General features: G+C 38.1%; 2 protein-coding genes across 4 annotated transcripts in view; one reads left to right on the top strand and one right to left on the bottom strand.

The window, feature by feature from the left end:
* The window catches only part of Hspbap1 (HSPB1 associated protein 1), a 73,315-nt gene extending 72,507 nt beyond the window's left edge, over positions 1-808 (top strand). The window contains exon 8 of the mRNA XM_047565164.1: positions 109-808. Coding sequence (XP_047421120.1) covers positions 109-642 — 534 coding nt within the window. The 3' untranslated portion in view covers positions 643-808. The remainder of the gene's footprint in view (positions 1-108) is intronic.
* Positions 809-3,183: 2,375 nt separating this feature from the next.
* The window catches only part of Parp14 (poly(ADP-ribose) polymerase family member 14), a 52,178-nt gene continuing 41,009 nt past the window's right edge, over positions 3,184-14,352 (bottom strand). For all 3 annotated transcript variants that reach the window (XM_047564921.1, XM_047564920.1, XM_047564919.1), the window contains exons 16-17: positions 6,295-6,469; positions 3,184-5,969 (exon numbers count right to left, since the gene is read on the bottom strand). In XM_047564921.1, the coding sequence (XP_047420877.1) occupies positions 5,683-5,969; positions 6,295-6,469 (462 nt within the window). In that variant the 3' untranslated portion in view covers positions 3,184-5,682. The remainder of the gene's footprint in view (positions 5,970-6,294; positions 6,470-14,352) is intronic.

Below are 14,352 nucleotides of genomic sequence, written 5' to 3' on the forward strand. Positions count from 1 at the left end.
TTCTCTTCAGGTTGTTGGTTTCTGTGGTAAATCACCCATGACTTGGGCATTTGCTTTCCACTTATCTAAATGTCTGTATCCACTCTAAAGGGTATTTTTTTTCCTTAGGTTGAGGAAACATCCCACGAAGTCAATTGTCACTACTTAAATGGAGCTGTAGCTGCCTTTTTTGATCATTACAAAACATCAAAGTTAGAAGAAATTCAAGAACTGATAACAAATAAGGAGAAAATGAAAAAGGAAGATTTAAACATGTGCAACCACCTGGAGGTGGAAGGAGCTTGTGGCCAGAGCATAACTATTGCAGCCAGAAAGCAGCAGGCAGCAAGTCTCTTTGGCCCTGATCTGGTCCCTGTATCGCTGAGTCCCAGAGAAACACCTTCAGAAGGAGGAGGCATATTTGAAAGCAATAGCAAAGACTTTGTTGACAAAGATGGACAACACTTTGCAAGACCGTATTGTGCAGACAGGCAGCGGATGATGAGTAACAGTGAAAGTGCAGGGGTGGAACAAATTGCTTCAAGAAGTGCCCCAGCCCCTTCTCAAACATGTGTTTCTACAGATGACTTGCTGGACTGCCTGGTGAATCCACAAGTGACCAGAATGGTGGCACAACTTTTGTTACAAGGGAAAAGCTTGTGATCCTAATAGATGATTTTTTTAAATGCTATTTTAAAGATATTTTTAAATGCTATGATTTTAAAATTTTAAAAATGCAACAGCAAAATTGTAACATTTATAAATGTAAATTGCACATTTGTAAATGTACTTATTCTTACCAATTAAATTCAGTTCTTTCTTTCATGCATATTGCTCTTTGGCCAAACTGGCTCCTTTTATTTGTAAGCCTTTCCTTAGTTCCTTTGCCTCTCCTCCTCCTTTCAGTCTATTTCAAATGTAAGCCTCAAGTGTTTCTAGCAGTAAGCAGTCTCTCCATCAGCTTCAAGCAGGGATCAACATGCTTCTGCTTTTAAGGTTTTGTGGGAACACACCTGTGCCATTCATTTCATGTTATTTATGGCAGTGCTAGCATTACAGTGGCAGAATTGAGTATAGAGACTGTATGACCCAGAAAGCCATAAACATTCACTATATGTCCCTTTACAGAAAGGGTTTGCCAAATCCTAGTCTGATGGATCCATTGAATGGATTCTAGCCTGGATCTGAGGTGACCTCATTCCTGACACCTGCAGAATCTCACTAGTGACCCTTGTCAGTGAGAACAGGACACACATTGCTCTTCAGCCAAACTGACTCCTTTTATTTGTAATTCTTTCCTCAGTTACTTTGCTTTTCCTCCTCTATCCCATCCTTTCAGCCTATTTTAAATATAAGTCCCAAGGAGGAAAAATAAATATAAGCCTTAAGAGGAAAGGAGGTGGGGTGTCCTTGTGGAAGAGACTAGAACATGCAGGGATACCAGTGGAAATAGATAGGACTGACTGCTACCAACTGCTAAAGTAGTGACTGAAAGCTTAGTTCAGTGAGATGGACCCAATCCTCATATTTACAAGACCTGGGAATAATTAATGCCAATACTGTATTAACTTAGAAATTGGGGCTGGGGTTGTGGCTCAGTGGTAGAGCACTTACCTCGAATGTGTGAGGCGCTGGGTTAGATTCTCAGCACCACATATAAATAAATAAATAAAGGTCCATCGACAAAGATATACACACACACACACACACACACACACACACACACACATATACCTATAATGTAAAAAAAATAAGAAATTAGAAAGCATATTGATCTCTGAGTAACCATGCATGAAACAAATGCTCCTAGGAAAGATACAGGAAGTCACCTATTGGAATGAACTGACTGGCCCCATCTATCTGTCCTCACACTGAGAGTATCAATAAAATCAAAGAAAGTAGGTGCTTCTGGGAGATAGGAAGGGAGGCCATTGTTATGTGAGCACACCCAAGGAAAGAGGATCTGAAAAGAGCCTTTCTGTGACACTTATCACCATCTGTGAAGCAAGTTCACTGTGTCCTGGTTACCAACTTGTCTCAAGAACACCCACATACACAATGAGTACATAAAGTAGAGTTATTACTTACTGATATGCAGCAAGGGACAATAGAAGCCTAAGTCTCAAGACCAAGAAAGCTATCCTGGACAAATGGAGTCTCATTTGGCCTTTACCCCACTTGCTAAGAGCAGCCTGCCCTGAGTTACGTGACTCAGGAGCCACATGGTTTGCTGAGCCAAAGCACTGAAGGATGTGCTGTTTGTATGGAGAATTGGAACTCTCCCTATCTCTGGACTTTGCATTCCCTGCACATTCTACAGTTATTCCTAAGAACTTTGATCAGTCCCCAGCACATAATAGATGCTCATTAAATATTTGACTAAGCAGATTAAAGAGAAAACTTGTATGCAATACTCCATACATTGTGGCCAAAGGTAAGATTTATCTTTCTCTTCAGGTAATTTTTATGTTTACTATGTTGTGAGCCATTTGTGAGTCATAAAATTGATTTAAGGAGTGAGATCAATATGAATAGAATGGAATGGATTGCAATATAACTCAAAATTATTAAAATATTCAAAATTATTTATAGATAATTTCAGTGAATTGCAATAGTAAGTGTAAGCCTTATTGTGTGCAACTTTTCAGGAAAATCTTATTTCAGGGTTAAGTATATTTATCATAAAACTTTTTAGTTATTCTGCACATGTATTGGGCTAGATGTAATGTACTTAGGGTGGGGTCAGAAGGGTTTGCAAGGTCTTCTGAGAGTCTTTCATTCCGTTAGAAGTATTAGTCCTTGACAGGCAGAGGCCTGGGAAGAAGAGTTAAATGAAGAATTGGTATAAATGGACTTTTAAGTATAAATGGGAGTTAATTTCCTGGTTTTGTAGAGATAGAGATTATGAGGTGGCAAGAGATCCTGGTCCATCTGTAAAAGGACATTGTAAGAGAACAGATAGCAGAAAGGGGAGGCTATCGGCCACCAATGGAGCTGGTGCCCACTTCACTCTGCATCTCATGGATAAGCATACTGAGAGAGTGCAGTCAGTAATGAATGCTTTGACCCACCATAGGCCAAAGGAGCTAATGAATACAAGCTCAGACTTATGCCTAATGTCACAGCACCAAGGTGTAAGTCAGCAGAGTTGACATCCATTTGGTTCAGCAGGCACAATGAAAGGGTCCATGATGCTTTCAGGAGTCCACAAAAATGTTTTAATTTCTTTTAATATCAGAAAAAATATAAACCAGTCTCAATTACATTCATATTTTATATCAATGCAGTTGCAAAGGAGAACTTTAAAACTTTTTAGGTACTAAGGGGCCTACAAAGGCAAAAGTTTCTGGGGCTCATGAAAGTCCTGATGACCCTGGGTCTCTGGGCTATCAGAATCATTTGAGGTGCTTGCTGAAAATGCAGACTCCTAGGCACAACTACAGACTCCTTTGAGATGGGGCCCAAACTTACGGTTTCAGCAAACACCTCAGGTGATTTAAATACCAAAAAAGTTTCAGAACCTCTGACCTTATAGAGAGCCACCAGGACCTATCACAGGCTCAACGCAGGCCTGTTTGAGCAGGAGCTACTTGCTGGGGGTCAAGTTTCCCTCCAAATTTACTGAACTATTCCTGTATTGTGCCCCTCCCTTCCTGTACTTCCCAGCTGGATATTAGTACTCCGAGCATTCCTCGATGCTGTCATGTTTAGTTGTGGCTTTTTATTAGCAGCGGCCACTGTTTAGCATTAAGCTCCCCTGCATTTGCCCTTTGGGAGAAAAGTGTCTTCTACCAAGTGACAATTTTTCAAGTAATTTTACCCAAAAAGGATGGAAGCAACATCTTTGATATCATTATTTAGATTGATGATAACCATAACATTTACTGAGTAGATCATTACTCATAAGTGCAACACACCCTGCTTTCAGCCTTGCCCTGAGTCAACCAAACCACTGGAGAACAAAAGCAAATGAAAGCAGGTCTCTCTTTTTTATTCCACGTTGTTAGTGCTGAGTTCAGATGCCATTGGCCAGGAAGCCACTTCTAAGCCATACCAAATATAAATAAAGAGCAGAAGTTGCAAGACCTCTGTGTCAATGGAGCAGCACCTGTGGCCTCCTCACCCTCCTCCACTGGAAGGTCTGGTGTTGCTCCCAGTGGCCAGGGAAGAGCGCTGTATCCTCCCAGCCATCCCAGCATCCAGGTGTACCATCTGCACTGGCTTCACATCAGCATCAGCTCTGGCTTCTTGGCCTACAGAACTTCGAATGAGGAGATGTAATGGAAACCACAGCCAGAAGGAAAAAAGTGAAGGAAATACGGGAATATTTCCAAGATTGTCTGGGATACTACTGAATAAATGGCATTAACTTAGAGACCATGTTCTGTGGCGGAAAGAAGAGTGAAAGGCACCAAGGCACCAAGACTTAGTGGCTGGCTCCAGAGATTCCTGCCTAGGTGACCTCAGGCAAGGAGGCTTCTTGCACTCTGAACATGTTTCCTCAGCCTTAAAATATAATTCTTAACTCACATGATTATTTATGAATAAAATAATGTATGTCAGAGCACCTGTTAGACTCTGGTATGACCTATATGCTCAATAAATGGTGTTTGAATCTGAAATTTACCTGAGGAAGTTAAATAAAAACCAACTTTACCATCCAATACATAATGAGTTATCAAATTAGCAATACGACTGCTTAATTCCCCTGGCTTATATAAATATACACACAGCTTTAAAACTGTCAAAAGCTAGGCTGCTAACAGAAATTTGCTGTGTAAATTACAGTCCGTCATCTCAGCTGCGTAGGAAGGTATCCACTGAAGATCATCCTGTTGTTTTCCCTGGGCAGCGTCAATACCAGTGAGTAGACATTGCAAGAAGGCAAATTTGGGTTCCGTGTTTGGCAGGTAGAGTGGCTTCTGGGCTGCACAACACCATGAGATGCAATTAACCTAGACCACAAGCTAAACCACAAGTGCCCATTTGTGCAAGGTGCAAGCACACTGTAGCCAGAGCCCTAGCTCAGGCTGTCCCACATGGCCTGGGCTGGTTCGTGAAGGAAGAAGTTCCCTGTGGTGGGATCTGTTCAATCTGACGAAAAGGCAAAATAGGTGAAGGATATTGATGAGACAGCTCCTACTCTGTGTAGGAATCTGTCTAGGTAGGCTTTTTAATTCTAAAATGATGTATCAAACACTATGGAACATCCACTTTACCTCAGATATAGACCTCAATCCAAGGACAAAAACGTGAACAAGACATCATGCTGGCCCCCAGGGAAGACAGCCACCCTGGCACTTAGTGACACCATCTTCCCCACAGCACTATGGTATCCTGATGTGATTCCAGCTGTGTCCTCCCCCTAGTGGCAGCTGGAATTGCCTGGTTGTGTCTTCTGTCTGTGAGACTATAGTTCTCTCCTTCCTGAAAATATAAAACCTGTTCCTTTCCCACAGGTTTGATGTCCACACCTCTGGACACACAGTTGTAACTCTGTTAACCAAATTCTCAAATTTATTTGCTCTCAAGATAGTTCATTTCCATTATGAAAAAGAAGCTGAGACAAGTTTGATTTCAGTGCCACAGGAGGATATTTTGATCTTGGAAAAAGTTCTTAGGAAGTTTTTTAAAATCAAAAACTTACTTTTACAACTAGGTATGTACAAATGAATAATGTCTTTTGAGAAAGAACCCAAAATGTTATCTAAAAGTAATGAGGTACTCTGGGTATGCTTGATAGTCATAAAATACTACAAAGATACTTGGATTTTTTTCATTATCTGTGACAGTGTCATACAGGTCCGTCAGATTTTGATTATTCTTTGAAGGAGGCACAATTAATGAACTGTGTCCACGTGTATACATTCCAGTAAGTACTCGCACATAATACATATGCTTTCTCCCATTTGCATCTGGTCTGGAGTATGTGTTATTGGCAGAATAAATGGCGTTAACAGCAAAATACGTTCCCTTTCCAAAAGCCACAGCTGTGAAGAGAAAAACAAAACACTTTTAAGAATTTCAATTTAGCGTAGAATTCGACAAGTTGGCTCAATACGTCAAACAATATTAAAAAAGAATGTTGAGTTTAAATATTTTGTTTGTGTATGTTTCATTTTTAAAAATCAAATTTTCCACCTCACAGGGCCAGTCAATCCCCTTTAGTACGAAATTCAGTGAGCCTGACCCTGAAAGCTGGTCTGCAACCTGGTCACCAACTATGGGGAAAATAAGTGAATCCACCTTGTCTCTAGCCAGCGTGGGTTCTCATGGCTGACACCTTTGGAGCAGGCAGATTCCTCACTTCCTTACCGTTCTTTCCAGCATAACTGCGGTTAAAGCCATTCCCATTGACATACAGCACAGAGGCAGCATCTGTTCCGTGGAAGAGTTGTCTCTCATTTTGCCACTGGCCATTCTTGGCATCCATGGTTTTTTTCTTTGCCTGGTAGCTATTCCAGAGATCTGGATTCTGGATCCTTTCAATCTACAAATTAAAGAAGAAAAGTATTCTGCCAGTGCCAAGGGCACTTGCCAAGATACAGCCAATCAAACATGATCACTGTTTTTCATAATAAAAATTACACTCAACAGATAATTTAAGGCCAAATGACAACTTTCTGCCTAGAAATCTTTTTAGATCCGGTATTTCATAAAAACAAGAGTTGGGTTGAATGTTGGTGTACTTTTTAACATCTGTTATGTACACATGAAAGCAAACAATATTTAGGATCTTAAGTACTCATGATAGAAATCTGATGACCCAGGCTCTCCAGTGACATTTTATGTGCACTCCAATAACTGCCCTTATTGCTCTGTCCAATAACCTTGTTCTGTCCCTTTGCCTTTTGGTGCCCCAGCCCTCCTGCGATACTGGTTGGCCTAGACATGTTGTAACGGTGGGAGGAACAGTAGAGTATCTAGTACAAAGTCAAACAATAAAGTCAGAACATGGTGGAATAACCTTTTCAAAGTGCCTAAAACAAATGATTCAGTATTCTACACCCAGCAAAAATTATCCTTCAAAGAATGAAGGTGAAATAAAGACATTTTCAGACAAAAACTGGAGATAATTCACCACTACTAGATCTATAGTAGAAAAAGAACAGAAAATGATCTTAGCTGGAAGTATAAAAATGCAGGAAATATTGAAAAGCACTAGGAACAAAGGGTAAATATGTTGGTAAATGTTAAGGGTAGCAAAAAAGTCAGGTGGGGGCAAGTGGGGCTTAAAAAGTGGTTGCATTATCTAAAAAAATGATAAATATATTAATGCACATTAAAGTTTAATAAACCAAGGATACACAGTGTAATTTCCAGGGTAATTAAGGAAAGAATTATAATAGGACACATAACCAACAATCTACTAGGGGGAGAAAATAGAATAAGAGCAATGATTAACCCAAAAGAAGGCAGAAAAGGACAAAAAGAGCAAAAAATAGATGTGAAAAAAATATTAAAATGAAATATTTGAACCCAAACATATACAGTAAACACATTAAATGCAGTAAACAGATTCAGTACTCTAATTAAAAGATGAAGAGAAAAACAAAACTCATATGCTGCTACTAAGAAACACATATTAAATATATAACCTATAAAATGGTTAAGAGACTGGAAAAGATAAAATAACCAAAGAAAGTTGGGCTTGCTATTTTAATTTTGCTAATAATAATTGTTTTTAATATTTTTTTAGTTGTAGGCAGACACAATACCTTTATTTTATTTTTATGTGGTGCTAAGGCTCGAACCCAGGGCCCCACGCATGCTAGGTGAGTGCTCCACCACTGAGCCACAACCCCAGACCTAATAATAATTCTGGAATCATATTTTTATAATACAAATCAATTAAATTAATGTTATTATGAATCAAATTTATTTTTTAGTAAACAATTTTATTGTTCAAATATTTTGTTCATGCATAAAAATTATACAGAGGGCTGGGGATATAGCTCAGTTCATAGAGTGCTTGCCTGTCAAGCACAAGGCCCTGGGTTCAATCCCCAGCACCACACACACATATTAGTGTGTGCACTAATATGGCATATTAGTGGCATATTTTGTGCATGCACATAACATAATTTGATCAATTTCATTCCCCAATACCTCCCCTTGCCCTTCCTCCCTCTCCCTAATCCCCCTTCTCTGCCCTACTGGTCTTCCTTCTATTTTCATGAGATCCCCTTTTTTCTTTTTTTTTTTTTTCTCTAGCTTCTACATGTGAAAGGAAACACAAGGCTTGACTTTCTGAGTCTGGCATATTTTGGTAAACATGATGCTCTCCTGTTCCATTTTCTTGTAAAGGATATAATTTCATTCTTTTTTAAATTTTTAAATTTTTTACAGACTGCATTTTGATTCATTGTACACAAATGGGGTACATCATTTCGTTTCTATGGTTGTACATGATGTAGATTCATACCATTTGTGTAATCATACATGTACATAGGGTAATGACATCTGTCTCATTCCATGATTAATTCCATTCTTTATGGTTGAATAAAACTTCATCAGGTATATAAATCACATTTTCTTTACCCATTCACTTGTTGAAAAACACCTAGCCTGATTCTATAACTTGTCTGTTGTGAGTTGTGCTGCTATAAAATGGTTATGAATGTATCTCTATAGTATACTGACTTTAATCCTTTTTGATAAATATCAAGGAGTGGTATAACTGGATTATATGGTGGTTCTATTAAGGACCATCCATAGTGATTTCCATAGTGGCCAAACTGTTACATTCCCACCAGTAGTGTACAAGAGTTCCTTTTCCCCTGCATCCTCACTGGTATTTATTGTTACTTTTACTTTTTTTTGGTACTGGGGAGTGTATCCAGGGGTGCTTAACCACTGAGCCACAAGTCCAGCCCTTTTTTGTAGTTTATTTAGAGACAGGATCTCACTGAGTTACTTAGGGCCTCGCCAAGTTGCTGAGGTTGGCTTTGAACTCAAGATCTTCCTGTCTCAGCCTCCCAAGTCACTGGGATTACAGGTGTGTGCCACCGTGCCCAGCTTATTGTTACTTTTACTCTTGATGATAGACAATCTAACCGAAGTAACATGGAATCTGGGGGTAGTTTTTTATTCTCATGATTTGTATGCTTGGTAATAATTTTAACTGCCACAGACTGACATATCACATACTTTACAGCTGTAATCATTTTTCTAATACTATATCTTTACAACAGTAATTGCCTTCTTTCTAGAAGAATATGCATTTTGAATCTAGCAACACTTCATCTATTACTTTTCTTATATTAAAGCTACCTCAGCATAGTAGCTTTTTTTATTTGTTGTTTTTTGATATACATGATGGTAGGGTGCATTTTGACATACACAGGGTGCAACCCATTACAATTTTGATCCCATTCTTGTGGTTGAACATGATGTGGAGTTACACAGGTTGTGTATTCATGAACATATAACCCAATCAGTAAATGGGCAAGAAACTGAACAGGCACTTCACGGAAGAAGAAATACAAATGGTCAACAAATATATGAAAAAATGTCCAACATCTCTAGCAATTAGAGAAATGCAAATCAAAACTACCCTGAGATTCCATCTCACTCCAGTCAGAATGGCAATTATCAAGAATACAAGTGATAGTAAATGTTGGTGAGAATGTGGGGGGAAAAGGTACACTCATACATTAAAGTGGGACTACAAATGGGTGCAACCACTCTGGAAAATAGTATGGAGATTACATAGAAAACATGGAATGGAATCACCATTTGACCCAGTTATCCCATACTTCAGCTTATACACAAAGGACTTAAAATCAACATACTACAGTGACACAGCCACATCAATGTTTGTAGCATCTCGAGTCCAAACAGCTAACCTATGGAACAGGCACCCTTCAAGAGATGAATGGATAAAGCATGTTATTTATACACAATGGAATATTACCCAGTTACAAAGAAGAATGAAAAATTATGGAATTTGCCAGTAAATGGGTGGAACTGGAGACTATCAAGCTAAGTGAAGTAAGTCAGTTCCAAAAAACCAAGCAGAATGTTCTCTCTGATGTGTGAATGCTAACCCATAACAAGGGAGGGTAGGGACAGGAAGTACTGAAGCTCATCGGATTAGATAAAGGGGAATGAAGCAAAGGGAAGGGGATGAGAATAGGAAAGACAGTAGAATGAATCAGACATAACTGCAATTTTGATTTGCATTTCTCTGATGGCTATAGTTGTTCAACATTTTTTCACATATTTGTTGGTCATCTGTATTTTTATTTTAAGAAGTGTCTATTTAGTTCATTTGTCCATTTATTGATTGACTTATTTATTTATTTTGTGGTAAGTTACTGGAGTCCTTTATGTATTCTGTATATGAATTCTCTGTCAGAAGGATAGCTAGCAAAGATTTTCTCCCATTCTGTGGGCACTCTCTTTACACGATTATTTCCTTTGAAGTGCAGAAGTGTTTTTATTAAGCATTTATTAAGTCTTGGTATTACTGCCTGATCTAAAGGATCTGATTGAAGAAGTCACTGCCTACACCTTTACGTTGGACTCTTGACTCCATGTTTTCTTTTAGCAGTTGCAGATTTTCTAGTCTTATTCCTAGACCTTCGATCCATTCTGAGTTGACATTTTTACAGGGTGAGAGACAGGGATCTAGTTTCATTCTTCTGCATATGGATATTCAAATTTCCCCAGCACGATTTGTTGCGGGATGGGGGATGTTTATCCAATGTATGTTTTTGGTTGCTTTGTCAAAGATGAGATGACTGTATCTCTGTGGGTTTGTCTCTGTGTCTTCTATTCCATTGGTATATATGTCTGTTTTCATGCCGGTACCAGGCTGGTTTTTCTTGTTTTTGTCTTGTTTTGTTTTATCACTATAGCTCTGTAGTAACTGTGATGCCTCCAGCATTGCTCTTTGCTCAGGATGGCTTTGGCTATTTTCAGTCTTTTGTTCTTCCATATTAATTTTAGGATTGTTTTTTTCTAGTTCTATGAAGAGTGTCATTGATATTTTGATGGGGATTACATTGAATCTGTAGATCATTTTTGGTAATATGAGCATTTCAACATTATTGATTCTGCCTATCCATGAACAGGAGAGGTCTTTCCATTTTCGAATGGCTTCTATCTCTAAGTATTCTGTAATTTCCCTAAAGGCCTTTCATCTCTTTGGTTAGATTTATTCCAAGGATTTTAACTTTTTTTTTGGGGGGGGGGCTATTGTGAATGGAATTGTTTTCCTGATTTCTTTCGCAGTGGGTTCATTGTGTAGAGAAAAGCTATTGGTTTTTGGTGGTGGATTTTATATCCAACTAGTTCAATGAATTTGTTTATCAGATCTGGAAGTCTTCCAGTGGAGCCTTTAGGAATTTCTAAACATAGGATTAAATCATCTTTAAATAGAGATGATTTGACTTCTTCCTTACCTATTAGTATCCCTTTTATTTCTTTCTTTTGCCTAATTGCTGTTGCTAAAATTTCAAGTAGTATGTTGAATAGGAGTGGTAAGAGTAGATATCCTGATTTCTTGATCTTTTCTCATCTCTCCTGTTTAAGAAGAAATACTTTCAGCTTTTTTCCCCCATTATGATCTTGGCTATGGGTTTGTCATATATAGCCTTTATTATATTGAGGTAAGAGCAAGCAAAATTTCTATTGTGTAGGGAAAGAGACATAACTGTAAAATGTAAAAAATTAAGAAAAGGTCTATAATGTTAAATTTTAATAGAAAACATAAATATGAGCACATGATTTTCTTAGCTTTAGCCACGAAGGGCCTAGAAGCACAACACCTCAGTAGCAGTGAGCTCACTCAGCACAAAACTCTGCTTTCTCACTGCTGTTCCCCACTATAAGGAATCAGGACTTTTAGGAAAACGACTGATTCCAAGCCTAAGGCAGAAAGTACAAGGTGAGCATGAGTGACCTCATGCCAGAAGGCAAGAAATGCTCCAAGTTTAAGGGGGTCAGCAAAAGACATGGGAGCCAATTTCCTTCCAGCCACAAACAGGATGATTTTTACATCTATAGCAATAATCATTCCAGTTAAATACAACATAATAAGCCTTTTTAAAAAGTATGAGGGAAGAAAATGTATTCTTTAAAAAAATGCCAGATAAGAAGTACAGAAGGAATGCCAGCATTAGAAAGTCATCTTGCCCTCCTGTGTCACGATGGATTCAGGCAAGAATCATCAGTGGGTGTTGACATCAACGGGTGAAAGGCTGTTGGGGACAACATCACCATTAACATTAGCATCATTAACAGTGGGACAAACTTACCATATGAAACTCCTGATGTGATATAATACCTATGAACTATTGTAAAAATATGTTTATCTGAATTTACCCAAGTCTTTAAACCTAATTCTCAGCTTACCAGAAATAGAGTATACAGAAATAAATGACTCTATGATGAATCAGATAAACGTAGACTCTTTAAGAAAATTGGTTTGAATTTTTCCAAAAATAACGAGATAGTTAGTCCAGAATGTGAGACATTCTACAACACAATTGGCTTAAAATCTTCAAAAATTCAACGTCTTGAAGAAATTATTTTTAAAAATGCAGGAGTATGATTGTATATTAGAAAATATGACGAAGACATAATGACCAAAAACAGTGCATAACCAAGACTGGGGTAGCAGGGAAACAGAGGAATAAAAAAGACTTGTTAAGCAATTGGAGAATTTTGAATATGGAGTCTATACTGGATATTAGTGCATTAATGGCCTATAATTAGTGCATTAATTAGTCTATACTGGATATTAGTGCATTTTCTTACATGCTATAATGATATTTTGTAATTTAGGAGAATGCCTTTGTTCTTAGGAAATATGTACTAGAAAATTATTTAGAGTGTCATGATGACCATAACTTACCTTTCAAACGCAAATGTGGGCAATTTTTCATGTTGATGTTTTCATGCTACCAGGAAAAACACAGAGGTGTCGTAGGTGCTACCTACTTCAGCTTTTATCAAGTTCATACACTGGGATTTCCTGGTTCTTATGATGGAATTTCACATAAGATTTTATTGAAAGGTTGTTGGAATCATTTCTTTGACAGGGTCTGTCCACACATGGCAGACAACCCAGGGCCCACTGCAGATGTTGCCAATCAATTAGCACCTTCCTTCCTGTTCATCTGAACTTGGCATCTCTTCTACAATGGGCCAGTCAGTCACTACCAGTTTTCTGTAATTGGTATTTGGAAGGACACTTCTTTGTTATCTCAGAACTAGACCTTCAGATAACTACATGCATGAATCCCATTGCCTACGTTCCTCATAGAATTGTTTTCATTTGATGAGGCATCAGTTTTGTTCAACCTGTTTACAGTAAAGGATGTTTAAGAAAAGGTGAGGGCTGGGGTTGTGGCTCAGTGGTAGAGTGCTTGCCTAGCATGTGAGAGGCACTGGGCTTGATTCTAAGCACCACATATAAATAAATAAAAAATAAAGGTCCATTGACCACTAAAAATATATTAAAATAAAAAGAAAGAAAAGGTGATATGAATTTGACATTGAACTTATCATGAAGTTGATGTTAAGGATATTCTCTAGTACTTGATCCACAGGAGAAATTTCTCAGGAGTCAGTCTCAGTATTGTGAAGAGCCATGAGTCTCATCATCAGATGATTTGTTTTTTTATTGTGGATGTTATGAGCATTGTAACTAGGAATTTAGTTCTTTGCTTTGTTCACTAAGAAGCTCTTTCTAGGACCTTGGGTTATATTGTGACCTGGCAATACTTAGGTATTATCTTATTTTCCCTGTCTTCCTTTTCTCTCTATCCATTTTTTCTTCATCTGTTTATTTTATCTAAAGGTATAGGATATATCTTTGTAGAACATGTGAGATCTTTTTTAATTATTAAGTGCTTAACTACATGAACAAACAAGGTGGTGACGGCACAAATCAGGAGTAAAAGAAAATTTGCAGGTCTGGGGTTGTGGTTCAGTGTAGAGCGCTTGCCTAGCATGTGTGAGACCCTGGGTTTCATTCTCAGCACCACATGTAAATAAATAAACAAAATAAAAGCACTGTGCCCATCTACAACTAAAAATATTAAAAAAAAAAGAAAATTTGAAAAGAAAGACAATGAAAGCCTCATTGGGAGACTCCTTATTACAGATGGACGGAAGGTAATCAAAGATCTCTGACTTCCTTAGGAATTATCAAGATTGAAAGAATAGCCAAAACCAAGAGGGGTAAAAACATTCCTCAGCGAGGTAGAGAGACAGAAGACCAAAGTGTGAGTCCTATGGAGGAGAAACTGATGATGGTGAAAATAAGAGGGAAGTTAGTTAAAGAGGGAGAAGAAATATCAAACACATTTTCACAGAAGTCAGGGAGGACAAAATTTCAAAGGACAATATTAATAATGTTTA

This window comes from Sciurus carolinensis, chromosome 9, assembly GCF_902686445.1.
Source record: "Sciurus carolinensis chromosome 9, mSciCar1.2, whole genome shotgun sequence".
Classification (NCBI taxonomy): domain Eukaryota; kingdom Metazoa; phylum Chordata; class Mammalia; order Rodentia; family Sciuridae; genus Sciurus; species Sciurus carolinensis.